The 27,163-nt window shown below is 55.5% G+C and overlaps 4 protein-coding genes across 11 annotated transcripts in view; 3 read left to right on the forward strand and 1 right to left on the reverse strand.

Moving 5' to 3' along the window:
* Positions 1-27,163, reverse strand: part of LOC120391382 (adhesion G protein-coupled receptor E5-like) — a 1,047,477-nt gene that overhangs the window by 416,654 nt on the left and 603,660 nt on the right. The window lies entirely within an intron of this gene.
* The window catches only part of ADGRE5 (adhesion G protein-coupled receptor E5), a 291,623-nt gene that overhangs the window by 17,786 nt on the left and 246,674 nt on the right, over positions 1-27,163 (forward strand). The gene's annotated exons all lie outside the window — the stretch shown is intronic.
* Positions 1-27,163, forward strand: part of LOC120391391 (adhesion G protein-coupled receptor E3-like) — a 127,771-nt gene that overhangs the window by 3,690 nt on the left and 96,918 nt on the right. The gene's annotated exons all lie outside the window — the stretch shown is intronic.
* LOC120391200 (adhesion G protein-coupled receptor E3-like) lies at positions 7,885-17,782 on the forward strand. The gene is made up of 13 exons (XM_039514675.1): positions 7,885-8,001; positions 9,432-9,536; positions 10,275-10,452; positions 10,971-11,090; positions 12,267-12,466; positions 13,113-13,283; positions 13,449-13,643; positions 14,182-14,417; positions 15,163-15,229; positions 16,005-16,096; positions 16,367-16,535; positions 16,652-16,759; positions 17,666-17,782. Exons 1-13 carry the CDS (start codon positions 7,891-7,893, stop codon positions 17,780-17,782), a joined length of 1,869 nt encoding a protein of 622 aa, XP_039370609.1. The 5' UTR covers positions 7,885-7,890.

The raw sequence follows: 27,163 nt of genomic DNA on the forward strand, positions 1-27,163 counted from the left end.
ACTCAGAGTTCAGAGGTGCTTTCACGTGAGTTCACCTCCCAGGTGGGGGACAAGAAGGCACCTTGCTCGTTCCTCCAGCTGCTCACTGTTCGTTGTGCCACCGTTCACTCCACCACTCTGTTGCCAATGGCCCTGCACAGTCACCTTCTGCTGCCACCTGCCACTGTGACCTCTGCGAATTGGTCTCTTGAGGTTCCACCAGCTCTCAGTGATTTCAGCTGAGCTCTCAGTGCGGGAACCTCACTGCTAGTGCAGTCTGGGCTGTCTCTTACACAAAAACACTGTCCCCCAGCAGGACTAAGCACTTAGACCTGATTATCAGTGATTTCAGCTGCAGTGGTCACTTAACAGAACAAAAGACTATCTGTGGAGCCTAATCAGCTCTGTCCTTAATCAGTGGAGAGGGACAGGTCCCCACCCTCTCCCTTGATGCCCTCTATCAGCACAGGCTAAATACAGTTCTACTGCCCTTTACTCATACAATAAGAACAACAACATTTCATTCCCCCACCCCCACCCCTCACATTCAAGTGATTTGTAACCCAACCCCAGACAAAATCTATCACTTGGGCAACACAGCTCTGTGTGCTGGATCCCTAGGTAGATTAGGTGTGAATGTAAATACAATCTGGTCCTGAAGCCTTTCCCCCCAGCTCATCACCAGCTGTCAGGGAGAGCTCATTTCAACTTTGCTTACAAATCATCATTTGAAATTATCAGGTTGGCCAACATCACCGAAATGAATGCACTGACAGTGTCATAAAAAACAACAGCTGTATAAGGAAGCTAGTCTATGTTCATGCTTTTCAAATCTATTATACTTTCAGATACACGTATTTTATCATTCACTATATATGCTTTTAAAGGGTGTATTCATGTTTCAATTTCAATTCAGATTTCCAAACAGTCACTAAATTGGCATGTTTCAGAGTAGCAGCCGTGTTAGTCTGTATCCGCAAAAAGAACAGGAGTACGTGGTACCCTAGAGACTAACAAATGTATCTGAGCATAAGCTTTGGTGGGCCCACTTCATCGGATGCATAGAATGGAACTTACAGTGAGGAGCTATATATAAATACAGAGAACACGAAAAGGTGGGAGCTGCCCAACCAACTCTAAGAGGCTAATTAATTAAGATGCGCTATTGTCAGCAGGAAAAAAAAACGTTTGTAGTGATAATCAAGATAGCCCAGTCAAGACAGTTTGACAAGAAGGTGTGAGGATACTTAATATGGGGAAATAGATTCAATGTGTGTAACAGCTTAGCCATTCCCAGTCTCTATTTAAGCCTAAATTGATTGTATCTAGTTTGCATATTAATTCAAGTTCAGCTGTTTCTAGTTGGAGTCTGTTTTTGAAGCTTTTCTGTTGCAAAATTGCCACCTTTAAATCTGTTACTGAATGGCCAGAGAGGTTGAAGTGTTCTCCTACTGATTTTTGAATGTTATGATTCCTGATTTCAGATTTGTGTCCATTTATTTTTTTGCATAGAGACTGTCCATTTTGGCCACTGTACATGGCAGAGGGGCATTGCTGGCACATGATGGCATATATCACATGGGTAGATGTGCAGGTGAATGAGCCCCTGATGGCGTGGCTAATGTGATTGGATCCTATTATGGTGTCACTTGGATAGATATATGGACAGAGCTGGCATCTGGCTTTCTTGCAAGGATAGGTTCCTGGGTTACTGTTTTTGTTCTCTGGTGTGTGGTTGCTGACATGGGTGGCAGGTTATATATGTGTGCGGTGCCCGGGCTCCAGGAATATTCAGGGCCGGGTGCCCTGCTCCAGCAATATTTGGAACTGGGTCTCTCCCCTGGCCCTGCCTGGATCGGGCCCCGGCCCCCGCGGGTCTCCCCCCGTCCCGCCGCCTCCCTGCCTGGAGCAGGTCCCAGCCTCCACCTGCCACCCCTCCCCCTGCGCATCCACCCCGCCGCGCTGCGTCCCTGCCTGACAGAAAGCAGCACGTGGGTCTCTCCCCTGCCCGCTCTGTGCTGCCAGAGATCGGCTCCCGTAGAACAGCTGTCTGCTACCCCAGGGTCCTAGCGCCTGTCATTATCCTGCCCTTCTGCCCTAGCCCTGAGCCTCCCCAATGCCCCAAACCCTCATCCCCAGCCAGAGCCCTCATCCCCCCGCACCCTAATCCTCAGCCCCAGCCCTGAGCCCCCCACATCATGAGCCCCACAGCCCTCACCCCACACCCCTGCCCTAGACCTGAGCCCTGTCCTGCATCATGAACCCCTCATCCCCCAGCCCCAGCCAGAACCCTCATCCCCCGCACCCTGATCCTCTGCCCCAGCCCTGAGCCCCCCCGCATCATGAACCCCTCATCCTCAGCCCCACAACCCTCACCCTGCACACCCTCCTATCCCCAAACTCCCTCCAAGAGCATGCACCACCTCCCCCTTCCTACACCCCCAGCCCCAGCCCAGAGCCTGCACCCAAACTCCATCCCAAAGCCTGCACCCCTCACCCCCTGCCCCAGCCCAGAGCCTGCACCCAGCACCCAAACTCCCTCTGAGAGCCTGCACCCCTCACCCCTTCCTACACCCCCAGCCCAGAGCCTGCACCCAAAATCCATCCCAAAGCCTGCACCCCTCCTGCACCCTAATCCCCAGCTCAGGACCTGCACCCCAGACTTCCCCCCGAAACCCCACCCAGAGCCTTAGGCAGGTGGGGGCAGAGTTTGGGGGGGCAGAGTTGCAGGGGCGGGTTCTGGGCACCACCAAGATGCTCCTTCATAGCAGAGCTTTGAGGTGGGGGCAGGTCAGGTCTTTGCAAAGCAAACTGGGCTGAGACAGAGCCGAGGACTCTGTGTTGGATGAACCTTTAATACAGCTTGGGCTCAAAAATGCCCATTAGTTTCTAGAACCTCATTAACCAAACCCTCAGCAGCTACTAAGGAGCTGGCATCACAAAGGAACCAGCTTGGATCATCAGCAGGAATCAAACGCAGACCCTGCCTGCTGAAAGTACACAGCTCAGCTGCTGGAGCTAAGGGAGTAACTCCATTAACCAGTCATTGTAGCAGGCTGTTATCTACTTATGGGAATCAGCCACCAGTGCAGGACAAACTTGCTCTCTCCTTGTTCTGTGGCTCAGTGGCCTTCCCTAGAGGTTGGCACATACAGGTCCCCTCACAGGCATGGCGTAGGCCCGTTGCCTTCCAAGAGGTTTAACAATGGAGCAAAAGTTTGAGTTTCCTGCCAAAGGAACAAGGGATTTTTTCCAGCCCTGAGGCACTCCCGGCCGTGAGCCATGGAGACACACAGCTCCTCTCTGTGAGGTGGAGCAGAGGGTAAAAGCTGCATGGTGAGGCAGGGGAGACACATTCTTGGACTTCTATAGAAGAAACACACTGAAAGAGACAGGTCTAGTGGGTCAGGGGTGAGACTCAGGAGACTTGGGTTCTAGTCCCAGCTCTGTTACTCTGTTACTGCTGGGTGTCCTTGGTTAGTTCCCTGCCTCAGTTTTCTCTCCCACCTCTTGTCCATTTAGTCTAGAAGCTCTTTATGGCCATGTGTGTGCAGTGCTTTGGGTGCTGCCTTTATGCAAATAACGACCGAGGGGAAGGGGCGTAGCGGGAAATAGCAAAACGCTGTCACGGGAAAGAGAGAGAAGGGGAGTCTGAGAAAGAGCTGCTGGAACTCGGCCCAAGGGAAGGATCCGTGAGCGCTCTGGACTCTCCCCACTGACTGACCTGTTTGCTGATGTCCAGGCGAAGGGGATTTTAGCCACAAGGATTTCTGTGAGAAGCAGAAGCGTTATGGATAAATATCAGGGAGAGCTTAGCGGCTGGAACGAGTGCGTCTCTGCCCGTACAAGCCGGGTCCCTAGGTAGAAAACCCCACTCCCTGCACGGGGTTAGTGACCCCGCTGCACCATGGAGCCCTGATATCCCCCGTGTATCCCCCTCTGCCCGGCAGCTAGCGCTACCCGCGTTGGCAGCCTGGTGGGTGCACGTCCCTCCAGCGTTTGGCTAGATCATGTCAGGACTCTCTGTGCCCGGGCAGGGCGGGGCCCGTCTGTCAGATCAGACTCTCCATCGCGGTGAAAGGCCCCAGGAGGCAGCGAGGGCAGTAAAGTCCCCTCCGTTTGGGGCCGGATTGGTGACCCGCTGGGTGGCGACTCCAGCTGGGGCTATGCTGGGGGTCAGGCTGAGTGGGTCTCTCCCGGCTTTGGCTTCCACAGGCCGGATCGGCAGCGAGTGTCGAGATGGCATCATCCGTCCGAGGCCTCGGTGGATTCGCCCCGCGGGGCCCTGGGCCAGGGGGTCACAGCAGGGTCCAGGAATCGATGCTGTCAGGCCGCTGCTCACTGCGCAGTGTTAGGAATAGGGGGATCCCCTGGATCCAGCTGGCTTCCAAACAACCCGTTTACCAGCCGTGCAGGGCCTGGCCGCATGTCGGGGTCTGCGGGCTTCTGCCATAGACCCCCGTGAGCGCCACCAGAGAGCAAAGAAACTAGTTTAAAGGGACATCACCCAGTTCCCTGCACTCCCCTGGGCGCAGCCCACCCACCCTTCTCCTAGTGCTCCGGGGAGGGGCGGGGCTGGGTGTATCCCGAACGGGGAGGGGACCCATTGGGCTGGGGTCTGTAATGCTGAGCATGGCGCCCCCTTCTGGTGACTAGCTCCAGTTCAGCGGCCCCTTCTCCTCCACCATTGCAGCTCCCGGAGTCGCGGCTGCCCCGTGTCTCGGCCGTCCGGCCAGGTCACGCTGTGATCCCCATTCTGGGGGAGCCTTTCAAAGTCAGACCCCTCTGTCCTATGCCTGCTAGTGAAACCCTTCCTCCGGGCTCCCAGCCCCCCCTCGGGCCTTCCTAGCCCCCTCGCCTCAGGCCCCCACCACTGGGCCCAGCCCTCGGGCTGTAGAGAAGCCCCACCTGTCCCCTCCCAGGCGAGCTTCCTTCTAGCCAGCGCCCTGCACGCAGCCTGAGTCACTTCCCCTTTGCAGCTTAACTGGCTGATCGGGCCCCCCCTTAACCCCGCTCTGTCAGGGCCGGTGCAGGGGGGGGGATCGCAAGGTCCTGGTCTGGAAAAGGTTGGGCCCCCGATCTGGGGGTGGGGGACGGGTTGTGCCGCAGGGATTGGGGCACTGCACATAGCAGGGAAGAAAGGAGAATAGAATGGGGGGGGCGTAGATGGAGCAGACAGACTGACCGACAGACCACGCCCCCTGCAATCAGAGGCGGGAGCCTCCAGGAGCGGCGTCAGGGGTTTTGCTGCCCTAGGCTGCAGGGCTCCTCCTCTGAGCATTCGGCGGTGGGGGGTCCTTCCGCTCCGTGTCTTCGGGGCACTTCGGCAGCGGGTCCCGGAGCGAGAGAAGGCCCCGCCGCTGAATTTCTGCCTCAGACCCGGAGCGGAAGGACCCCTTGCTACTGAATTTCTGCTGAGGGCGGCAAAATGCCACCCCCCAAATCCTGCCGCCCTAGGTGACCACCGGCCCTGGGTGCCTCCATGGTCATTCGCCCCCAGTGAGCCCCCAGTGAAGGGTGCTGTGTGTGACCCCCTCCCCCGCTTTCCCCTCCCAGACATCGACGAGTGCAACAAGACCCCAGACATCTGCGGCCCCAACGCCGCGTGTAACAACACCATCGGGAGCTACTGGTGTGAGTGCCGGGCCGGCTACGTCCCCTCCAACAGGAACACGACCCTGTGCCAAGGTGGGTCCTGCCGTGGGGGGCATGGAGGGGGCACCTGGGGGGCTGGCCAGGTCCTGGGGTTACACAGGCAGAGGTCTTGCCCGAAGGGGCAGCGAACTGGGAATTGGTCTGGGATGGTGCCCCCCCCCCGCACCTTACCTCCATGGATGGGATCCCAACCCTACCTGGGGAGGGCTGAGCCTCCAGGCTCTCACCTCCCCCAGCCCAGCCTGTCCGTTCACTGGGGTGTTTCCTGTTGTCTCTGAACCACAGTCACCAGCGAGCCCAGGTCTGGCTTGGGGATCGGAGCAGGGGCCAGGCCGGGGCCAGGCTGGGTTGAGACTGATCCGTGCCGGAGCCAGGCCGGGGAGGGGTGAGCAGGGCTGCCTGGGGCCAGGTGTCTTCCTCAGGTTTGCCAACTGTCTAATCAAACGAACCCAAACACCTTGTCCAGTGATGAGCTCCCAAAATCCTAAGAACCGGTTCCCTACTGGGTCCACTCGCTCCGGGTTTTCAGCGGCATTTCGGTGGCAGGTCCTTCACCCGGAGTGAGTGAAGACCCCCTCCACCCCCCACCAACGAAGTGCCGCCGAAGACCCGGTAGGGAACCGTACAGTGACTACAAGCCCCATGTGCCTGTCTTCCCCCCACACCCATCTGACTCCAACCCAACCCACCTCCTGCCCCCGATGCCCCCCCTGAGAACCCACAAGTATCTCCTCCACCCCCCTGCCATCGGGGAAGCAGCAGCAGCCTGGGGCTCCGGGGGCTATTTAAAGGGCAGGGTGGTAGAAGCAGTGGGAGCCCTGGACTTTTTAAACAGCCCCCAGAGCCCCGCAGCCCTACCCCAGGGCTCCAGCAGTGGGGCTCTGGTGGCAATTTAAAGGGCCTGGGGCTCCCAGCAGGGGCTGGAGCCCCAGTCCCTTTAAATTGCCCCCTGGGGAAGCCGGGCCACCCTGGTACGATGCACCAGCTCTTGCGGTACGCCGTACCGGGGCATACCGGCTTTCTTTCACCTCTGCCCCTACCCAACTCGTCCTGCTCCCTGTCCCCTGACTGCCCCAACTCCATCCACCAGCACCCCGATAGACCCCCAGAACTCCCACGCCTACCCAACCCCCCCATTCCCCAGCCCCTGACTGCCCCTCCTAGAACCTCTTCCCGATCCAACCGCTCCCTGCCCGGCCCCTGCCTTATCCAACCCCTCCTCCCAGCCCTGGCCCGGCCCCCTTACCATGCTGCTTAGGGCAGCGTGTAAGGATGCCGTGCGGCCTGCTGGAGCTCGCACCCCCCCCCTTTACCTTGCTGCTTAAAGTGGCAGGAGCTGAGCTGCCCAGAGCGCTGGCACCGGTGGCTCAGCACACTGCGGCTCTGCAAGGGGGGGAGGGGCCGGGAAAGCCTCGGCCTCCCCAGCTGGGAGCTCAGGCGGGGGGCAGGACGGTGCCATGGGCCGAATATGGCCTGGGGACCGGAGTTGTTTGCCCACCCGCCCGTCCCTTTAACAGCCAGTTCTACACCGGCTTCTAAATTTAACAGCCGGTTCTTGCGAACTGGTGGGAACTGGCTCCAGCTCACCACTGCCCTTGTCCTGCCCCTTCTCCGAGGCCCCACCTCACCCACTGCATCCCTGTCCCTCCGTCGCTCGCTCTCTCCCCCCCTCACTCACTCTCCCCAGGCTGGGGCAGGGGGTTGGGGTGTGGGAGGGGGTGCAGGCTCCGGGCTGAGCCTGGGGAAGGGGGTTGGGGTGCAGGTGGGCATGTCGGGTTCGGGCTCTGGGAGGGGGTGTGAGCTCTGGGATGGGGCTCAGGGCTCAGGCAGGGGTTGGGGTGCAGGAGGGGGAGCGGGATACAGGCTCTGGGAGGGAGTTTGGGTGCCAGAGGGGGCTCAGGTGGCGCTTACCTAGGGCAGCTCCTGGTCGGCAGCGCAGCGGGGCTAAGGCATGTGGAAAGGTGGGTTCCCCCCAGTGGGCAGAGGCGTCTGTACCCAGCAGGTCTCTCTGCAGAGCAGATGGAAACACGTGAAGAAGTCTCAGAGACGGGAGCAGCAGGGACAGGCAAAGTGGAGTGTAAATGGACGGGAGGGAGAGACAGAGTGAGACGGGGAGGAAGGGAGGGAGTTTTGTAGTAGCCGCATGTTAAACTCTTGGCAGCACAGGACTGGTATGTGCGCAGAGAGCAGCCAGCGGGGCTGGGAAGAGAAGGGGATTTTCCCCCAGGCAGGAGTGAGTTGAGATGAAAATCTGATATGAAAACTGTAACGTCTGCTCCTCTCTTCCCATCGCTCCAAGTCCCCAGCATTAACTCCAGTGCTGAGTTCGAGGGAATCAAAGAGACGTGCAGGAATTTCTCTCTGCAGGTACGTTTGACCCCATCATTCATTTGTGGGGGATTTTGCCCTGTGTTTTTACCACCAATACAGAAATTCCCAGACAGAAACCTTTGCTGTTGGTATTACGGTGACCCCTGTAAACCCCATCCAAGATCAGGGCAACTCTGTGTTTGTTTCTTTCATCGCTGGGACTCGATCCTCCTCATCCTTCTAGTAGAGCAGAAGAATTATTTCTCGTGTCTTGCTTACAACACCCCTGCTAATACGTCCCAGAATGAGAGTTGCTTTTTTTGCAACAGGATTACATTGTTGACTCATATTTAGCTTGTGGTCCACTATGACCCATAGATCCCTTTCTGCAGTGCTCCTTCCTAGGCAGTCAGTTCCCATTGTGTATGTGTGCAACTGATTGTTCCTTCCTAAACGGAGAACTTTGCATTTGTCCTTGTTGAATTTCATCCTATTTACTTCAGACCATTTCTCCAGTTTGTCCAGATCATTTTGAACTTTAAACCTACCCTCCAAAGCACTTGCAACCCCTCCCAGCTTGGTATCATCCACAAATTTATGTGTTCTCTGTATGCCATGATCTAAATCATTGATGAAGATATTGAACTGAACTGGACCAGAACCGATCCCTGCAGGACCCCACTCGATATGACCTTCCAGCTTGATTGTGAACCACTGATAACTACTTTCTGGGAACGGTTTTCCAACTAGTTCTGCACCCACCTTAGAGTGGCTCCATATAGGTTGTATTTCCCTAGTTTGTTTATGAGGTCACGTGAGACAGTGTCAAAAGCCTTGCTAAGGTCAAGATATACCACGTCTACTGCTTCCCCCCATCCCAGGTTTGTTACCCTGCCAAAGAAAGCTGTCAGGTTGATTTGACAGGATTTCTTCTTGACAATCCATGCGGACTGCTACTTATCATCTTATTATCTTCTAATTGATATTGAACCTTCTAAAACTTCTGTAGCTTTGCTAGTGGCTGGTCCCCAGACTTACACCCCTATTGTCTTCCTGCAGGAGAGCATTGAATCTACAGACCATGTACTCTGATTTCTTCTGCTGATTTTCATGCTGTTTCTTTCCAATATGCACCTGCATGTCTCTCTGCATCTTCCTTCACTTCCTCTTTCCTCTACCCTATGAGCACTACATCATCTGTAAAAGGCAGGTGCCAGGGGATTCCTCTCTGGCCGCTTTCTGTCAATGCACCCAGCACCCATGTGAATAAAAAGGGGCTTAGTCCCAAGCCTTGATGTATTCCAGCTGTTACTAGAAACTGTTCCCTTTCTCCACATGAACCTCTCGCTGTGGCAACAGCACCATCGTACATGTCCTGGACACTCAATGAGGGGTGTCAGGATCAGGCCCCTGCATAAGGCAAACACCCGTGTCGGTCGTCCTTCAGCGCCTGCAGAACTCACCCTCTGCCCTTGGTCTCTCTGCAGGGAAAGTGGCGCGGCAGAAGCAGCAGGTTTTGTTCTTTCTTTAATTCGACCTTAGAGATTTTGATGTCCACGCGCGGAGACGGGAGTGCGGCGTTATCACTGGAGGTGAGAGGCTCCACCCCTGGAATGTGCCCTGCAGGCTAGTGCCCCTGTGTGTGCCCCAGAGCCCTGCGTGCTGCTGTGCCGGGTTAGGTGTCTCACTGGGTAGCGGGGGAGGGAGCCATGTAGATACTCTTCAGAAAAGATCTGTGCCCTCCACGGCTATGGGCAGGGGTGGGGGGGCGGTGCACCCTCTAGTGGTGTTTGTCTGTGTCTGCAGGCACACGCCCTCGAGTGGTGCGAGGCACGTTTGTGTTTGTCCACCCACATGTGCCCTCTAGTGTTCAGAACTGTTGTTCATCAGAGGTGCTACACTGCTAACAGCTAATGGGGATTCTCCTTCAGCTCATCCGTCAGTGACCTGAGTTTTTCAGGCAGGAGGATCTGGGCTCTATCCCTGCCCTGCCAGACATTTCTGAGCAGCTGCCAGATGCAGCATAGAGACAGCCTAGGAAGCTGTGGGCTTGTGACAATGTTGTTCCCTGGCATCTGTAATGGAGGGATGGGGGAGCAGGAGCGAAGAACGAATGACAAAGGGATCTAGCCCCAGTTAGCTTCAGGTCCTAGTGGGGCCCCGAGCCAGCCTCAGTGGACCCCCTTTGTAAAGGGCTCCACCTCTGAGAGCATTGCAGCCCCCTGAACTGGGAGAGGCTGGGATGCCTAATGCCCCCTGGGAACACAGGGGACGTGGCACCTGAACCTCCGGACTCCTCGCTCCCAGGGCTTTTCCTTTTCTGTCCCCAGAACGTGACTCTCCGTTTCAACCCCCTCCTGAACAGCACCTCCCTCTGGGACGGTGGAAACAAGTGGGAGGTGGGGTCGGCCGTGACGGTCCTGCTGCATAGTGTGGAACGGGCCGCGCTGGCCACTGCGCTCCGGTCTCCGGAGAGGACAACACAGAACGTGACGACAGAGTCTCTGGGTGAGGGGGGACGTGTGGCTCTCAGCGCCACCTGCTGGCTGCCGTGAGATACGGGGTTACACACTGTGCCCCAAATCCACTGGAAGTTAGAGCCTATATACCATTGTGATGTGAGCCTGTGTTCAGTACAGACACAGAACAGCACGGCCCCTGCACCAGGACATATAACCCAGCCCTGCCAGTGCCCCCAGGAGCAACAGCAATGCCCAAGAAGGGTTTAAATGTGATATTTGGCATTTCACCACTAGGGGCTGCCACGCTGAGCCAGGCGCCTCCCCCACCCCCACTACTGCCCCTGCTGGGGATGCAGCATCCCCAGGGAGACACAGCCAGAATGGGGGGAGGGGATATGGGGGGTGATCAGTGTTACTTGGGGGGGCTCCAAACTTCCCCCTCCCACAGTGTGGAAGAGCCAAGTGGAGTGGGAGGGGCGTGGATCTGGCCCAGAATGGACAGATTCCCAGGGAAGTGGTTTCACAGTGAGGGGCTCTGTCATTCCTCACCCCCACCCCCCGCAGCTATCCAGACGCAGCTCGTCACAGGGGACTGCAGCCAGCACAGCGAGGTCTTCATGCTGAGAGCTCACGAGGAGACGATGGACGTGCACTGTGCTACAGTCACCGGGGCAGCCACACAAGGTACCATCCTGGGGAGGGCGACACCCAGGGACCAAACCACGGCACAGAGCGGTTCCCGGGCACCGAACCCCAGACTGGGTTCCCCCCTTCCTCCCTCCCTCCCCATGGATCCCCTGGCCGGCCCTGGCCTCTGTCTCTAGCCCTGGAGTGCTCCTTGCTGGCTGAGCCAGTGGTTCTCAGGCTGTGGCCATGGAGCTGACACCTTCGTTCCTGTCCCACAGCCAGGGGCGGCTCTAGGATTTCCGCTGCCCCAAGCAGGGTGGCACGCCGCGGGGGGCGCTCTAGCGGTCGCTAGTCCCGCGGCTCCGGTGGACCTCCCGCAGATGTGCCTGTGGAGGGTCTGCTGGCCCCGCGGCTCTGGTGGACCTCCCGTAGGCATGCCTGCGGATGCTCCACCGGAGCCGCGGGACCAGCGGACCTTCCGCAGGCAAGCCGCCTGCCGCCCTCCTGCTGGGACGCCGCCCCACGATGGATGTGCGCTGTGATACAGTCACTGGGGCAGCCAGACAAGGTACCATCCCAAACCAGGGCCCAAACTACGGCACAGAGCAGTTCCCAGTCACCGAACCCCAGTCTGGGCTCTCTCGTTCCTCCCTCCCTCCCCATGGATCCCCTGGCTGGGCCCTGGCCTCTGTCTCTAGCCCTGGAGTGCTCCTTGCTGGCTGAGCCAGTGGTTCTCAGGCTGTGGCCATGGAGCTGACACCTTCATTCCTGCCTGTCCCACAGCTTGAGCCCTGAGCAGTGAGGAGTTGCGGGCACAGGGGGGAGACGGCTCATGAGAGGGTCTCTGGTATGAAGTGGGCCCAGAGAATGGAAAGGGCAGAGACGCCCTAGTCTAGCTAGACCCCCAAATGGAGATGTGGGGGACCAGGGTATCATGTACCCTCAGCTGCCATATTCAGGGCCCTGAATCCTCCAGCACCAGGGGAAGCTCATTCCTGGCCAGCCCCTCTCCTGGTCTCACTGAGAAAATCCGTATCTTCATCTCTGCATCCTGCAGCTGGACATTTCCAGCCAGTTAGTCCAGTGGTTAAATCTTAAGAGTTGTGGCCAGGATCCTGGGTTCCATTCCCAGAGCTGCCACAGACTCGCTGTGACCCCTGGGCACCTGGCCGGCTCGTTCTTTGCCATTGTGTCCCCAGCTCCCTAACGAGGGATCATCTCCTCTCCCAGCAGGTTTGGGGGCTGCTGCTTTCATTTCCTACTCCACCCTGGACTCCATCATCAGTGCGAGACGTCTCAGTGAGGGAAATCTACCAGCTGGTGGGAAGCTGGAGAAGAGTCACCTCAACTCCAGGGTGGTGAGTGGGGCCATCGGAGACGGGAGACCCATTAACCTCTCCAGCCCCGCAAACTTCACCCTGCGCCACAGACAGGTGTGTGACTGAAGAGCCTCTCACTTTGCTCCCTAGCTGGGCTCCAGAGGGGCCTATAGAAGGCACCATCTCCTGCCGGGCATTTGGACCGTGCTGCCTTTCTGGCTCCTGATGGTCCTGAGAAGAGGAGGCCTCCTTATTCCTGCTGCGTTGGGGCTGTGTTACTGGAGGAGGTTACCGGGGGTCGCACCACGACACAGGGCTGTGCAAAGTGCTCTAGGGTAACAGCTCCGCCCAGCTCACCCCTGGGCCGGAATAACTGGAAAGCCGCTTTCTGTAGATAGTGGGGTTCAGGGAATCAGCATGAAACTCTTAGATACGGTAATGAAGTGGTTAGGGTGCCTATGTGTATGTGTGCACACAGCACTGCCCTCTGCTGGATGCTGTCAGAACTGCTCAGCCATGTGCCACGTTCCCCAGTGCTAACGGCTAGCAAGGATTTATTACCCTTTTGCTCCAATAGCAGGGCCTGGGCTTTTGCAGCAGCAGGACCTGTGTTCTCTCTCCGCTGTCACCGGGATGGCTCCAGTGGGCACTGGGGGCTGCGTGGAGCTGTCAGTGGCCTCGGGTTTGCTATAGACATGTGATAACAGAAATGACGTTCTGTGGTCCCGTGAGGATGAGGATGATTCTGTTGTGTTTCCAGGCCAAAAAAGAGGAGGAAGAGGCTCTCTGCGTCTACTGGAAAGTGGTGGCCGAGAGCGGCAGCTGGTCTCCGGACGGCTGCACCGCCGTGCACACGAACAGCACTCACACCACTTGCAGCTGTGACCATCTCTCCAGCTTCGCTGTCCTAATGGCTCCCACCACAGTGACGGTATCTCACCGTGAGATTCGGGTCACAGGGCTGGACCCTGAGCTCCGCACTCAGCCGTGAGCAAAGCTCTCCCTGGAGCGACTGGAGGCTTTGCTGGGGAAAAGGCTGGGGAGCCGAGGGGGCTGGGCTGGGGTCACTGGTGATTCTCCCTTTGCTGTGTTACAGGAGAGCTACCCACTGACCATCATCACCTACCTGGGACTGACCCTCTCCCTGCCGTGCCTCTTCCTGGCCATCCTCACCTTCCTCCTGTGCCGCTCCATCCGCAACGTCAGCACCTCCCTCCACCTGCAGCTCTGCCTCTGCCTCTTCCTGGCCGACCTGCTCTTCCTCACCACGGTGACCCGCCCCGGCAGTCAGGTACGGCCTGATTCTCCCCTGCTCTGTGCCTCCACGCGCAGCAGGGCTGGGGTGTGTGTGGCTTTGAACCCCTTGTGCTCCCCGGATTCTGGGCTGTGCAGGACATGGGGGATTCCCGCAGGGATGGTTCCACCCTGTTAGGCCCCTTCACACTGGGCACAGTGCTCTGAGTGTCCCCAACCCCTGGAGTTCAGCCAGTTCTATCCCTATGTCACAGTCTCCCTGTGCCTCGATTCCTCTCCTAAGTGACTTGCCCATGGTCACCCAGGGACTCTGTGGCAGGGCTGGGAACAGAACTTGGATCCCCTGAGCCCTGCTCCCCTGCTCTAACCACTAATCTCTGCTCCCTTCCTGCATCAGCAATGTGCACCCGCAGGACCCTCCATAGACCAAGGAACCTGCCGTCTCTGGGTCACGGAGCGCTGTACCTGGAGAGCTGTGCTAGCAGGAATCCCGGTGTGACCCCCCCGGCAGGTCTCTCCCATACTCAGCATTTCCCTTCCCCACCGCAGTGCCCCGGGCTCTCTGTCTCCCCCAGGTGGCGTGTGCTGTCATTGCTGGCCTCCTGCACTACCTCTTCCTGGCCTGCTTCAGCTGGATGTTCCTGGAGGGGCTGCACCTCTTCCTCACCATCTGGAACCTGCAGGTCGTGAATTACACCAGCGCCAGCCGGTTCAAGAAGAGATTCATGTACCCGTTCGGCTACGGATTCCCAGCCCTGGTGGTGGCTATTTCTGCAGTGGTGAATCCTGGCGGCTACGGAACTTCCAAACAGTACGTGCAGCGCCCATCCCGAAGGGGAGCTGGGATGGGGCTTCCGTGTGCTTTTCCAGCTCACCCCAGGTCTGACTTGAACCTAGATTTCCCGGCTCGCCCTGCCTGGGAGCTGAACGTCCCTCTGGGACCCTTCCCATCCCCAGGGACATGAAGCTGCCCCGAGCGCTGCAGTTGAGTTGTCCCCTGTCAGACATCTACACTCCTCACCCCACCGATGATGTGGAAGAACAAGCCAGAAAGATCCCAGCTTGACTCCCAGCTCCCAGGCTGGGTTTGTGGGGCTGGTGGGTAGGAAACAAATGCACCTTCTTCCTGTGTGCAAATCCCTGCGGATCCCCTCTCTAAAGTGAGCGACTCCACTAAAACAGGGCGTGGCGTGTTCTAGACACCCCAGGCTAGATCCTCAGCTGGTGTAAATCAGGGCAGCTCCACTTCCTTCAGTGCAGCTAGGCCAATGTCCCTCCGCTGTATGTCTGGCCCTCCATCAATACTGTGCCCATCCACCAGAAAGAGTCATGTGAGGAGGTGGAAGAGGAAGTGGTGGCTGAAAGCAGGAGATGCTGAGGTACATGGGAAGGGCTGTTTGTCTGGTGCCCGCAAGAGAGTCGGCCATGTCACAGGCAGGCTGAGATCCATCTCGCTTTTGAGAGCCAGCTGTCCTGTGACACCCCCTCTCTGCCCCAGGGCTGAAAAAGGGCAGTAACCCCATTAAAGTCACATTCTTCTTCCTCCCTCCCTGTAGCTGCTGGCTCAGCCTGGACAGAGGCTTTCATTGGAGCTTCCTGGGACCAGTCTGTGCCATAATCCTGGTGGGTACCTCACAGAACCACAGGGCCCCATTCTCCTCGCACCTCTGCGACCCCATTGATTTCAGTGAAGCAGGGAGGGGAACGTGGCCCATAAAACACAAGAAAAGACCCAGTTAGTTGCCACCTGGCTCATCTGCTGTGGTCAGTCCCGGGATGAGTCCCTGTGCTGTATCCCCAGGCCAGCAGCCGTTACTCGGGCACAGCTCCCAGGGACGTCAGTAGGGGTTTTGCCAAGTGAAGACAGAAGAGTTTGGTCTAGTCAAGTTAATGACCCAAGGAACAAGGAAGGGAGAGGGCTCCACTCTGCAGTGGTTTTTGTAGGGGGGAAACAAATGTCCCTACATATTCCTCCCTACGCCCTGAGGAAGTTGGTGGGGGGGGGGGGGGAATTTGTTACAGCCTGGAAGTGGCAGGAAATAGTCTAGAGGCAGATCTGGAATCTCTGAGACAGATCCTGCTCTCAGTTACACCAGTGTAAACCCAAAATAACTCCTGACTGCACTGGAGAGGCTCCATATTGAACTCTGAGCAGCATCTGGCCTCTCTGATCACATTAATCCATCTCGGCCTTGGCTGTGCTGTCAGCTCCACGCATGGGGAGGGACCGAGAGCTGCCAGGGGCTATTACAGGAGAGGGGATGATTCCCACCACAAATGAGCAGTCCCCAGTTCTGCAGTGTTCGGCGCGATCCCCTGGAGTTGTTCTCTGCCTCGGCTGGAGTCACTGGCACCGGCTGGGATGTTTTACAGGAAATATTTCCCATTCTTCCCACAGATAAATATAACGTTCTTTGCCCTGATCCTGTGGATCCTGAGAAACAGACTCTCCTCCCTCAATGCAGATGTGTCCACCCTCAGAGACCACAGGTGGGAAGGCAACAACACAACAATCCTGGAGGGTCAGATGCCTTGGCTTGGAGGGTCCTTGGCACCGGAGGGTGTGAGGGATTGCAGGAGGGGAACAGCATATCTAGGATCCATGGGAACGAATTCCCAGTGTGTTTGCATTGAGAGTAACCCTGTCCCACACAGGAAAGCAGGGGCCGGTAGCTCCATTCCACTCTGCCCGGATCCTCCTGACCCAATTGCTCTCCATAGGGTTATTGTAACGGGATCTCTCCATCTGCCTTTACCCAGGTTACTGACCTTTAAAGCCATCGCCCAGCTCTTCATTCTGGGCTGCACATGGAGCCTTGGTCTCCTCCAGGTCGGCCCAGCAGCCGCGGTCATGGCGTATTTATTCACCATCGTCAACAGCCTGCAGGGAGCCTTCATCTTCCTGGTGCACTGTCTCCTCAATCGCCAGGTAACGCCCACGGCCCGTCAGCGCCCACCCAGCACCTTCACCGGCCTCGCGGTGGCCATGTCTGATCTTCTCAGCGTTAGTTACATAGTGCAGTGACCGTGTCCCTCACTCTCCAGGTGAGAGAGGAGTACAGGAGATGGATCAAGGGATTCCCAATGTTCAGCACGAAATCTCAGACATACGATCTGTCCATGTCTGCTGTCCCCACCACCAGCACCAAGACGGTAAGAGGTCCTCTGCTCTGCTCCAATACCAGCCTGTGACACAGTCATCTCTAGCTGGGTCGCATCACTGCTGTAAAGGTGTTTTGCCCCCTGAGTGATGCAGGACTGGTTATGAGCCAGCTGGGAATGTCACTGCAAGTGTTAGTGAGAGTCAGCAGGGACGGTGCTACCATTTAGGCGGAGTAGGTGGTTGCCTAGGGCGCCAAGATTTGGGAGCACCAAAAAGCGGCGACCCCAAATGTTTTTTAAGCGTTTCAGCGGCCGCTGAGGGAGAGAGAGTCTGAGCTGCCGCCAGCAGCCCAGGAGTTCCCCTGGGTCAGCGCCGCCACTGGCTGGCGGCAGCCCAGGGACGTGAACTGGCATGGGGAGGTACTGCAGGGCTCCCCGGGCCAGGGGCTGGAGAGCTGCCATGGGGGGGGGCGCCTCAGGGAGGGGGGGCAGGGAGCTGCTGCAGGGTTGCAGGGGGCGCAAGGTGGAAGTTTTGCCTAGGGCACGAAACTTCCTTGCACCAGCCCTGAGAGTCGGTCACTATCGAGGGGTATCCTAGATGTCTTAGGCACCAGAACAGAATGTCCTGTCCTGGCACCTCCACGTTCCCTTCCCTTGGCTCTCCTGGGAGCTCCAGGGGTCACTCACTGTGGACTAGGCAGGCATTGGCTCTTGCAGTGTAATGATCTGAATAGATCAGATTGTCCCCTGGGACTGAAACCTTGTCAGTGCAGACGGATCATCCCCAATGGGCAGTCAGCACCATGAAGAATTTCCCTTGGCTCCATTATCCCTATGGGTCAGTGTCCAGGGGCTTTGTGTGTCGCCCCCCTAGAGACAACCCACCAGTTCGCACATTACACTCTCAGTGGCCTTGGAACCTACTGTCATTTTTCTGCTTTTCTTCCCTTCTGCCAGGCGGAGTCGGCAGCAACCAGGCTGGGGTCAATACCTAGGAGTTCCAGTACAAAACCAAACCGGCTGGAGCCCCCTGTGATGTTGTGCTCCATGCGCTTTATGGAATTATGCTCATGAATATGACATAACTGGAATATGCTTTATGCTAAACACCCCTTGGATGGTGTCTTTAGAAAGCTTGTAATCTGCTAAGTGTGTTCATCTTATTTGTTTACATGGACTGTTTGGGTGAGTGGGAGCTCTGAGGTTCCCTGCTCCCCACGGCAGCTGAGCAGTTGTGGGGAATCCCACTGCCTGCAGCAGCAGGGAGCTCCACTTCCCCGCCACCTGCGGCAAGTGGGAGCACATGAGGGATGGGCTGTTGCAGGGCCTTCTCACCTCCCATGGCAGCTGAGAGCTCCAGGGGATCCCCCTCTTCCTGCCGGGGCTGGGCAACTGCAGGGGGTCCCCAACTACCAGCTGCAGGGCAGCCAGGGACGCTTGGTGGTGGTGACGGCCTTCCCCGTCCACGCCGCTGCGCCACATGCAACCCCCTTCCACCGCGTCAAGATGATCAGCGTTGCGGCTGAGCCTCTCGGGGAGGAAATGGGCCTGGGCAGCGGGGCCTCGCCAGGTAGAGTCCAGCGGAGGCGTCTGGGGGGTGCCCCATGGCCTTCCTCCCCCATCAGACTAGGAAGCTTCCCGCCCCCTGGTCAGTTCTGGGGTGGGGGTTATTGGGGAGCAGAGCTAATTGGAGGGGAAAGGCCTCATGTCCGTGACCTCCGGGACATAATCGTAGCTTTAGCCATGAGCAAACTCCTACCCCAGAATATACTGAGCAGTGTCTTTCCTGGGCGTGGGGAGCCCTGTTAGAACCACCCCCAGCAGCTGGAATATTCCACAGAAAAATCAGGCGTAACCCCATTGAATTCAGTAGAGTTACTCCTGCCCTGCACCCGGGTAACTGAGAGCAGTAGCTGGCCCACCTCAGCCCCACACTGGTGTCCTGCAGCTCTGACTCGTCTCCCAAAGCCCTGGGAAGTGGCCAGTCTCCAATCTCAAGGGTGGATTCTCAGGGGAAGGAATAACCGACGTCCCAGTCAGGAACCCAGAGGGGGATCGTCCCTCGGACATTACAAGGCCTTATGGTTGAGGAGATACCAAGAGCCTTTCACCTCCAGAGCAGCAGCTGACCCCTTGTTGAAGAGAGAGGCCAGACCAGCCTGTGTTGGACCTGCACCCTAAGACTACCTACCTCTTCTGTAGCTCATTTCCTCAGAAGGTCTCAATGTCCTTTACCAAGGAGCCCATTAGCCGTATCCCCATGTTACATAAGGTTCCTGGGAAACAAGTGGGGGCGATAGACGGAACACATATCCCTATCTTGGCACCAGACCACCTTGCCAAAGAGAACATAAACCGAAAGGGATACTTCTCAATGGTGTTGCAGGTGCTGGTGGATCACAAGGGCCGTTTCACCAACATCAGTGTGGAATGGTCAGGAAATGTACATGACGCCGGCAGCTTTAGGAACTCCAGTCTCTTCAGAAAGCCACATGAAGGAACTTTCTTTCCAGACTGCAAAATAACCATTGTTGACGTTGAAATGCCAGTGGTTATCCTTGGAGACCCAGCCTACCCCTTGCTCCCATGGCTCATGAAGCCGTACACAGGCAGCCTGGACAGCTGTACGGAGCAGTTTAACCATAGGCTGAGCAAGTGCAGAATGGTGGTGGAATGGGCCTTTGGACGTTTAAAAGCCCGCTGGTGTAGTTTGCTAACTAATTTAGATCTCAGTGAAAGCAATATTCCCATTGTTGTTGCTGCTTGCTGTGTGCTCCACAATATCTGTGAAACAAAGGGAGATAAGTTTCCGGTGGGGTGAGGGATGGAGGCAGATTGCCTGGCAGCCAACTCTGAGCAGCCAGACACCAGGGCAATAAGAAGAGCACATTGAGGTGCACTGTGTCTCCATGAGGCTTTGAAAACTAGTTTCATCCATGACCCACAGTGATGTGAAACTTATGTGTGTTGTTCCTTACCAAGCTGCCCCCTTCATTGCATGGCCCCCGCCCCGTAAACTACACCCCCGCTGACCACAGTGTGCTGAGCGAATAAAGAGCCTTTTCTCCTTAAGCCATTAACTTTTATTAGTCTCACAAACACTGATGAGAGTCAGCAAAGAAAAGTAAAGATGAACTGGGGCTATGGGGCTGATAACACTGTGAGGTGGGGGAGAAACAAGGACAGGTTGCTTACGATTTGTACTGCAATGACAATCAAAGCTGTGGGCATGGGCCCCTTCTGTTCCTTGTCCCCTCCCCTGGAGTTGAGTACAAGGGATACCGGAGCTTCCCCTCTCTTCCCGCCCCCATCCTAGGACATCTGGGAGAGAAGGATGTGGGACTTGGCAACAAGGGCAGCAGGTTCAGCATAAGGTGCAGCAGGACTCTAGTGTCCAGCTGCCTTTCTTCAACCTCAACCAGATGCCTCAACATGTCTGTTTGCTCCCTCATAATCCGAACCATCTCGTCCTGCGTGTCATGCTCCTGTTCCCTGCATGCTCTCCTAGCCTCACGGTCACTGTGCATGTTCTCCTGACAGTGCAATCCTCCATGCACTGAGCTCGGGCTTGTCACTCTTGGAGCCACGCATTAACTCACTGAACATGTCCTCCCGAGCCTTCTTTTTCCACCTTCTAGTCTGGAAAAGTCACTGTTCCGGTGTGGAGGATGCGACCACAGACAAGGTTTCAGCTGCAAAGAATGCAAAGCACAAGGGTAGCATTGACAGTGCAGACATTGTTTAAGGTGCAAGGTTAAATCTTTTCATAAAAGAAACAGCCCTCAATGCACTTCCCCAAGAGCTACTGTGACGGTACCTCTCATAAGGCATAACTGGAATATGTTTTGTGCTGCCTGTGCCATGTAACATATCTCTGTAAAGGTTATGGTCTGCTACATCTGTTCATCCTATTTGTACACATATATCATTTTCTACTTGAGGTTAAGAATATTGGCTGTATACTTGCTTGGTTTCTAAGTAAGCTTTGTGAGGCATTTGGTCAGTTTCTTTAGGAAGGAATTCGCAAGGTTAAGTACCTGATCAGGAAGCACTTGGGGAACAATGCATCTTGGAAGGCTCCAATCCACATAAGTCTTCCTGGAGATATACAAGACACCATGTGGACAATGGCTTCTGCCTGTAAAGACTGTGAGTCATGTATGGACATGTGACTTGCCCAGATGACTCCAGAACTCCATGTCAGAGCTGGATTTGCATAGGAGCGAGGAGGGGGATCTCCACCCACAAGAGAAAGTCTTTTTAAACCTGAGAGACCCCTCCATTGGGTCTTCAGCTGGCTAAAGAAGGAGCCTCTTCACCCCCCAGGATACTTGAAGGAAACTGGAACACAGGACAGTAACTACAGTGGGTGTGAGTGATTGCTGGACCCAGGCGAAAAGGAGATTAGTCTGTAAAAGGCAGCATTCTGGAACTGGTGAGGATCTTATCTGTATTCGGTTTGATTAGACATAGATTTGCACATTTTATTTTATTTTGCTTGGTGACTTACTTTGTTCTGTCTGATACTACTTGCAACCACTTAAATCCTACTTTCTGTATTTAATAAAATCACTTTTTACTTATTAACTCAGAGTGTGTATTAATACCTGGGGGAGCAAACAGCTGTGCATATTTCTCTATCAGTGCTATAGAGGGTGAACAATTTATGAGCTTATACAGGGTAAAACGGATTTATTTGGGTTTAGACCCCAATGAGAGTTGGGCATCTGGGTGTTAAAGGCAGGAACACTTCTGTGAGCTGCTTTCAGGTAAACCTGCAGCTTCGGGGCAGGTAATTCAGACCCTGGATCTGTGTTGGAGCAGATGGGAGTGTCTGGCTCACAGGGTGCTGGAGTCCTGAGCTGGCAGGGAAAGCAGGAGCAGAAGTAGTCTCGGCACATCAGGTGGCAGCTCCCGGGGGGTTCTGTGATCCAACCCATCACAGTCAGAAAAAAAACAGCCCCCAATGCACTTCCCCACAAGCCACAACATAAGCAGAACCGCTGGCTACTGCAAGAGTCGCTCTGCTGCCGCAGCCATGGTGAGTGAGCCCATGAGGCAGGGGCAGGAGGTCTCGTGCTGCAGCTTTTCAGACATCTGGGATCAATGGTTCCAATCTCAGCACAGCCCTTTCCCATAGCAACCTGGATGGTGCTTGAGGACAGGCACCAACGTCAAGCCCCGCACAGACACTTTGCTTGTTGAAGAAGCAGCAAGGGGTTGGGGTGGAAAGGAACAGGAAGTTTGCCCCCTCCCCCTTTTAAATGCTGGCTGCAGCGTGCGGTGATCCCACAAACAGGGCGTGCCCGGGAAAGCGAGGTTGTGTGACCCAGAGTTCACCAAACCGGGGTGGGTTACTTGCGGCTTAGGGGCTATAACTTCCCCCAGTTCCCCTAGGGAACCATATGCGACATCACTCTCCTGAGGGTAAGAGAGGTGGAAAGGGAGCAGATGCTGCAAGCGTCTAGGTCCAGAACTGGCCCTTATGCTGCAATGCTGTGTGCCGCAGTGACGCCAGAAGAGTTAACACTGGAGCGGCGTGGGTAAGCGTCCCACCATGGTGGACGAAATAAGGCATCTCTTCCCAGAAACCTCCTGCACAGGATTGCAGAGAACCTCCGGGAGAGCTTCCTAGAAATGTCCAGGGAGGATTCCCAGTCCATCCCCAGGCACATAAAAAGTCTTTTTCGGAGATCACCCTCTGCGCAGCTGTGGACTGGCCGCCACTAACTACTATCCCAATTTTTTAATTCAGGGCTTGGCTACACTTACAAGTTGCAGCGCTGGTGGAGGCTTTCCAGCGCTGCAATTACACCCCATCCATACTTGCAGGGCACAACCAGCACTGCAACTCCCTGGTTGCAGCGCTGGCTGAAAACCCATCCCGGCAGGGGTATAAGGAGTGCAGCGCTGGTGATCCAGCGCTGATCAGCAGGTGTGGACACTCACCAGCGCTTTAATTGTCCTCCAGGGAATAAGGAGTTATCCCAGAATTCCTGTTCAGCCACTCTGCTCATCAGTTTGCACTCTACTGCTCTTGCCTCAGGTGACCCGCCCTTTAAATGCCCCGGGAATTTTAAAAATCTCCTTCCTGTTTGCTGCAGCCAGGTGTGGAGTGCAATCAGTTAATCTTTCCAGGTGACCATGCCTCCACGCGGCAAACGAGCCCCAGCATGGAGCAATGGCGAGCTGATGGACCTCATCAGTGTTTGGGGGGAGGAATCTGAGCTCCAGCCGTAGGAATTACGATATCTTTGAGCAGGTATCAAGGTCCATGCTGGATAGGGGCCATGATCGGGACGCACTACAATGCAGGGTGAAAGTTAAAGAGCTGCGGAGTGCCTATTACAAAGCCCGCGAGGGCAATTGCCGATCCGGAGCTGCCCCCATGATCTGCCGCTTACAGGGAGATGGACGCGATATTTGGGGTGACCCCACTGCCAATCCCAGGACAACGATGGACACTTCTGAGCAGGCTGGGGACAGGAGGAGGAGGAGGCGGAGGCGGCGCGGGGAGTAAACCGCGAGTGAAGCTCCTGGGATGGGGGAAGACACCCCAGAGTGGGCATGCAGCCAGGAGCTCTTCTCAAGCCAGGAGGAAAGTACCCAATCGCAGCAGCCAGCAGTTGCAGAAGGACAAGCAGAGGAGCGGGTTACCAGTAAGCGGCTTTTATTTTCTGGGTGGAAATGTTTCTGGAGAGGAAGGGGGGTTATGGCTGCATGCATGCCAGACTAGATGTGGAATAGCCCGTTGATGTGGTCTATCACGTCGCGGTAATCTGCTTCAGTTATCTCAGCAAAAGTTTCATCCAGAGCATGGGCAATATGCCTGCACAGGTTTATAGGCAGAGCCACTGTGTTCCTTGTCCCAGTCACGCTGACGCGTCCGCGCCACTGTGCTGCGAGTGGTGGGGGGACCGTTTCTGAACACAGGCAAGCCGCATAGGGTCCCGGGCGGAATCCACATTGCTCTAAAAGAGCCTCCCGCTGTTCCCTAGTGACTCGTAGCAGGGAGACATCTTCCAGGATTAACTCCTGTGAAAAATGTTGGGAGACTCTTTAGTGAAGAGATAGGGAGATAGTGAAGATCACCCCTGCAGCTGCATCTTCACTCAACAACTCTATCACTCCAGATTACCCGAAGCAACCAGCTCCCCTCTATCAATCAAGCCCCATTTCTCCCTCTATAAGCACCCCTCACTCACCATTTCGTGGCTTCTGTCGTGTTATGTGTGTGGTAAAAGAATGTTAAAGTGAGAACTCCCTCAGTGTAACAATTCATGTCTGGAGATAGTGGATACAATGCTGCCCCTGTTAAATGTTGTCATTTCTGGGTTTCTACAGTGACCTTGACTACTGGACTGAGCAGATGTTCCACAGCACAGAGGCTTCAAAATTTGAGAAAAAATCCCCGAAAGAGCAAAGAGGACATGCTGAAAACTGTTCTTCATCACTCTGCTAGAGAGAGTAAGGAATTGAAGGAGTGGAGAGAGAAGGAAAGCAGGATCCGCAAGAGAAATGCAGTGGCCAAGAGGAAAAGCACAGAGCGGCTGCTAAGCATCCTGTCGCGCCAAGCGGACTCTATCGAGTCACTCGTTGCCATGCAAGCAGAGCACTACCGTGCTACTCCCCCCCCCGGCCCGTCCCAAAGCTGTTTGCCATGTGCCCCAATGTCAGCTCAAACCACCTTTCCCCAGCATTCAGGTTCTTACCACCACCAGCTGCCTCCAACACCTGTACGTTCCCCAACCAGCCCTGATACCTACCACCACCCTTACCCTCTGCACTCAACCCCCATCACCATGCAGTATATGCACCCTGAAGTGCAGGATTCATTAAACAGCACTCCAGACAGGACATATGCAAACTTGTGACTGTACAGTTCACCAACCCACACCCCTGCCCTCTTGTGTTCATGAAATGTTGTGTGTCTGTCTGTCAAGGAAGTTTTTTTCTTTTCAATAAAACAATTCTTGGCTTTGAAAACACTCTTTATTATAGCAGATAGTGAAAGATACCTTAGCCCAGTAAAGAAAGAGGCACTGCAAATCATTTTAGGGGTAATAGAATAACAGTGTAAACAGTGCAATTCACTCCCATGCAAGGCAGCAAACATTACTGTTGGCTTTCAGCCTCAAATTCTTCCCTCAAGGCATCCCTAATCCTTGTAGCCCTGTGCTGGGCCTCTCTATTAGCCCTGCTCTCTGGCTGTGCATATTCAGCCTCCAGGACTTGAACCTCGGTGGTCCATGCCTGACTGAATGTTTCACCCTTCCCTTCACAAATATTATGGAGGGTACAGCAAGCGGATATAACCGCGGGGATGCTGCTTTCCCCCAAGTCTAGCTTCCCATACAGAGATCTCCAGCAAGCTTTTAAATGGCCAAAAGCACACTCCACAGTCATTCGGCACTGGCTCAGCCTGCAGTTGAACCGGTCCTTGCTCCTGTCAAGCTTCCCTGTATAGGGTTTCATGAGCCAAGGCAGTAATGGGTAAGCGGGGTCTCCAAGGATCACAATGGGCATTTCGACGTCCCCTACTGTGATCTTCCTGTCTGGGAAAAAAGTCCCTGCCTGCATCTTCCTGAACAGGCCACTGTTCCGAAAGATGCGTGCATCATGCACCTTTCCAGGCCAGCCTGTGTAAATGTCAATGAAACACCCGCGGTGATCCACAAGCGCCTGGAGAACCATAGAGAAATACCCCTTACGATTAACATACTCTGATGCCGGGGGGGGGGGGCCAGAATAGGAATATGCGTCCCATCTATCGCCCCTCCACAGTTAGGGAAACCCATTTGTGCAAAGCCATCCACAATGTCCTGCACGCTCCCCAGAGTCACGGTCTTTCTTAGCAGGATGCGATTAATTGCCTTGCAAACTTGCATCAAAACGATTCCAACGGTCAACTTTCCCACTCCAAACTGGTTCCCGACCGACCGGTAGCTGTCTGGAGTTGCCAGCTTCCAGATTGCAATAGCCACCCGCTTTTCCACCATCAGGGCAGCTCTCAATCTTGTGTCCTTGCGCCGCAGAGTGGGGGCGAGCTCAGCACCCAGTCCCATGAAAGTGGCTTTTCTCATACGAAAGTTCTGCAGCCACTGCTCGTCATCCCAGACTTCCATGACGATGTGATCCCACCACTCAGTGCTTGTTTCCCGAGCCCAAAAGCGGCATTCAACGGTGCTGAGCATTTCTGTGAATGCCACAAGCACTTTAGTGTCACACGCGGCAGGAGAATTGATATCGATATCATCGTCAGACTCCTCACTGTCACTTTGGAGCTGAAGGAATAGCTCGACTGCCAAACGTGTTGTGCTGGTGACACTCATCAGCACAGTCCTCAGCAGCTTGGGCTCCATTTGCCACAGAAATTGCGATTCACACAGAGACTAAAACAGAAAGACACTCACAATGGCACCAAACGTTGCCGGAAAGAGTGAATGCTGGGATGTGAAGCGATGCACCATGGGGCGTTGGCACACAGGAAGCAGAATGACCCGCACACTTCCTTCCCCTTCCCACAATACTCAGCGCCAAAATGGGACGAGGTGCTCTGTGGGATAGCTGCCCACAATGCACCTCTCAATACAGCGCTGGAAAGTGCTGCAAGTGTGGCCACACTGCAGCGCTGGTAGCTGTCAGTGTGGCCACACTCCAGCGCTGGCCCTACACAGCTGCATGACCAGCGCTGTAACTCCCAGCGCTGCAACTTGTAAGTGTAGCCAAGCCCTCAGATTAAACATTAAAAATAATAATAGCATTTAACCCCTACAGTTTGGGGCACGACTCCATTCCTGGCAGTTCATAATATGAGGCCAGACCCTCAGTTGGTGTAAATGGGTGTGTGGACGCCTTTGGACCGATGCCGATTTGCACCAGTTGGGGAGCTGGGAACATCTGTAGTTCTAAACTGGTAACTTGTGTTTGTGAATCTAATCCTTAAGGGCGCCTGCTCAGAACAGCTTTGCCGACGCTCATTCAGGCAGGGACAGCTGAGTTTACACCTGTGTTCAGGAAGGCACTCGAACGAGGAAGCTTTCGAGAATGAAGCCTTGGTTGGCAGGACAATATAGTGGGGCCCCGACTAATGACCTCAGCACATGTCATCATAGACTCCGCTGGCCAATGGCAACCAGGAGAACAAAGAAATGTCTTTAGGCAGAGGGAATGTTTTGTTCTAAAGCAGCCAGAGGAGGTAATAAGGCAGGTGAAACACACCCCACTGCTCACCACAATCCACCCAGGACAGAGCGAACCACCATGAAAGGGGAATTCACTGAGCCAAAACGGACTTTACGTGGGTGTCACAGGGTCTGCACAGGTTTCCGCCTTCTCGCCCTGTGCTGAGGCTGGTAAAATAAGAGTCCTCACGCCTTCTCCTGGGGTTTCACCCTTGTGCTTTGTGTTACAGGGCCACCGTTAGTCCCCTTTATCCCCCGACACTTATCCCCT

This window comes from Mauremys reevesii, linkage group 25 (assembly GCF_016161935.1).
Source record: "Mauremys reevesii isolate NIE-2019 linkage group 25, ASM1616193v1, whole genome shotgun sequence".
NCBI classification, from domain to species: Eukaryota; Metazoa; Chordata; order Testudines; family Geoemydidae; genus Mauremys; species Mauremys reevesii.

What these genes read in the sequence shown, in the direction of transcription:
- LOC120391200 (XM_039514675.1), top strand. Translation starts at nt 7,891, where the DNA reads ATGAAAACTGTAACGTCTGCTCCTCTCTTCCCATCGCTCCAAGTCCCC. An exon ending in GGCTACGGAACTTCCAAACA is followed by an intron (nt 14,418 to 15,162) that starts GTACGTGCAGCG and finishes CCCTCCCTGTAG; the next exon opens with CTGCTGGCTCAGCCTGGACA. An exon ending in CCACCACCAGCACCAAGACG is followed by an intron (nt 16,760 to 17,665) that starts GTAAGAGGTCCT and finishes CCCTTCTGCCAG; the next exon opens with GCGGAGTCGGCAGCAACCAG.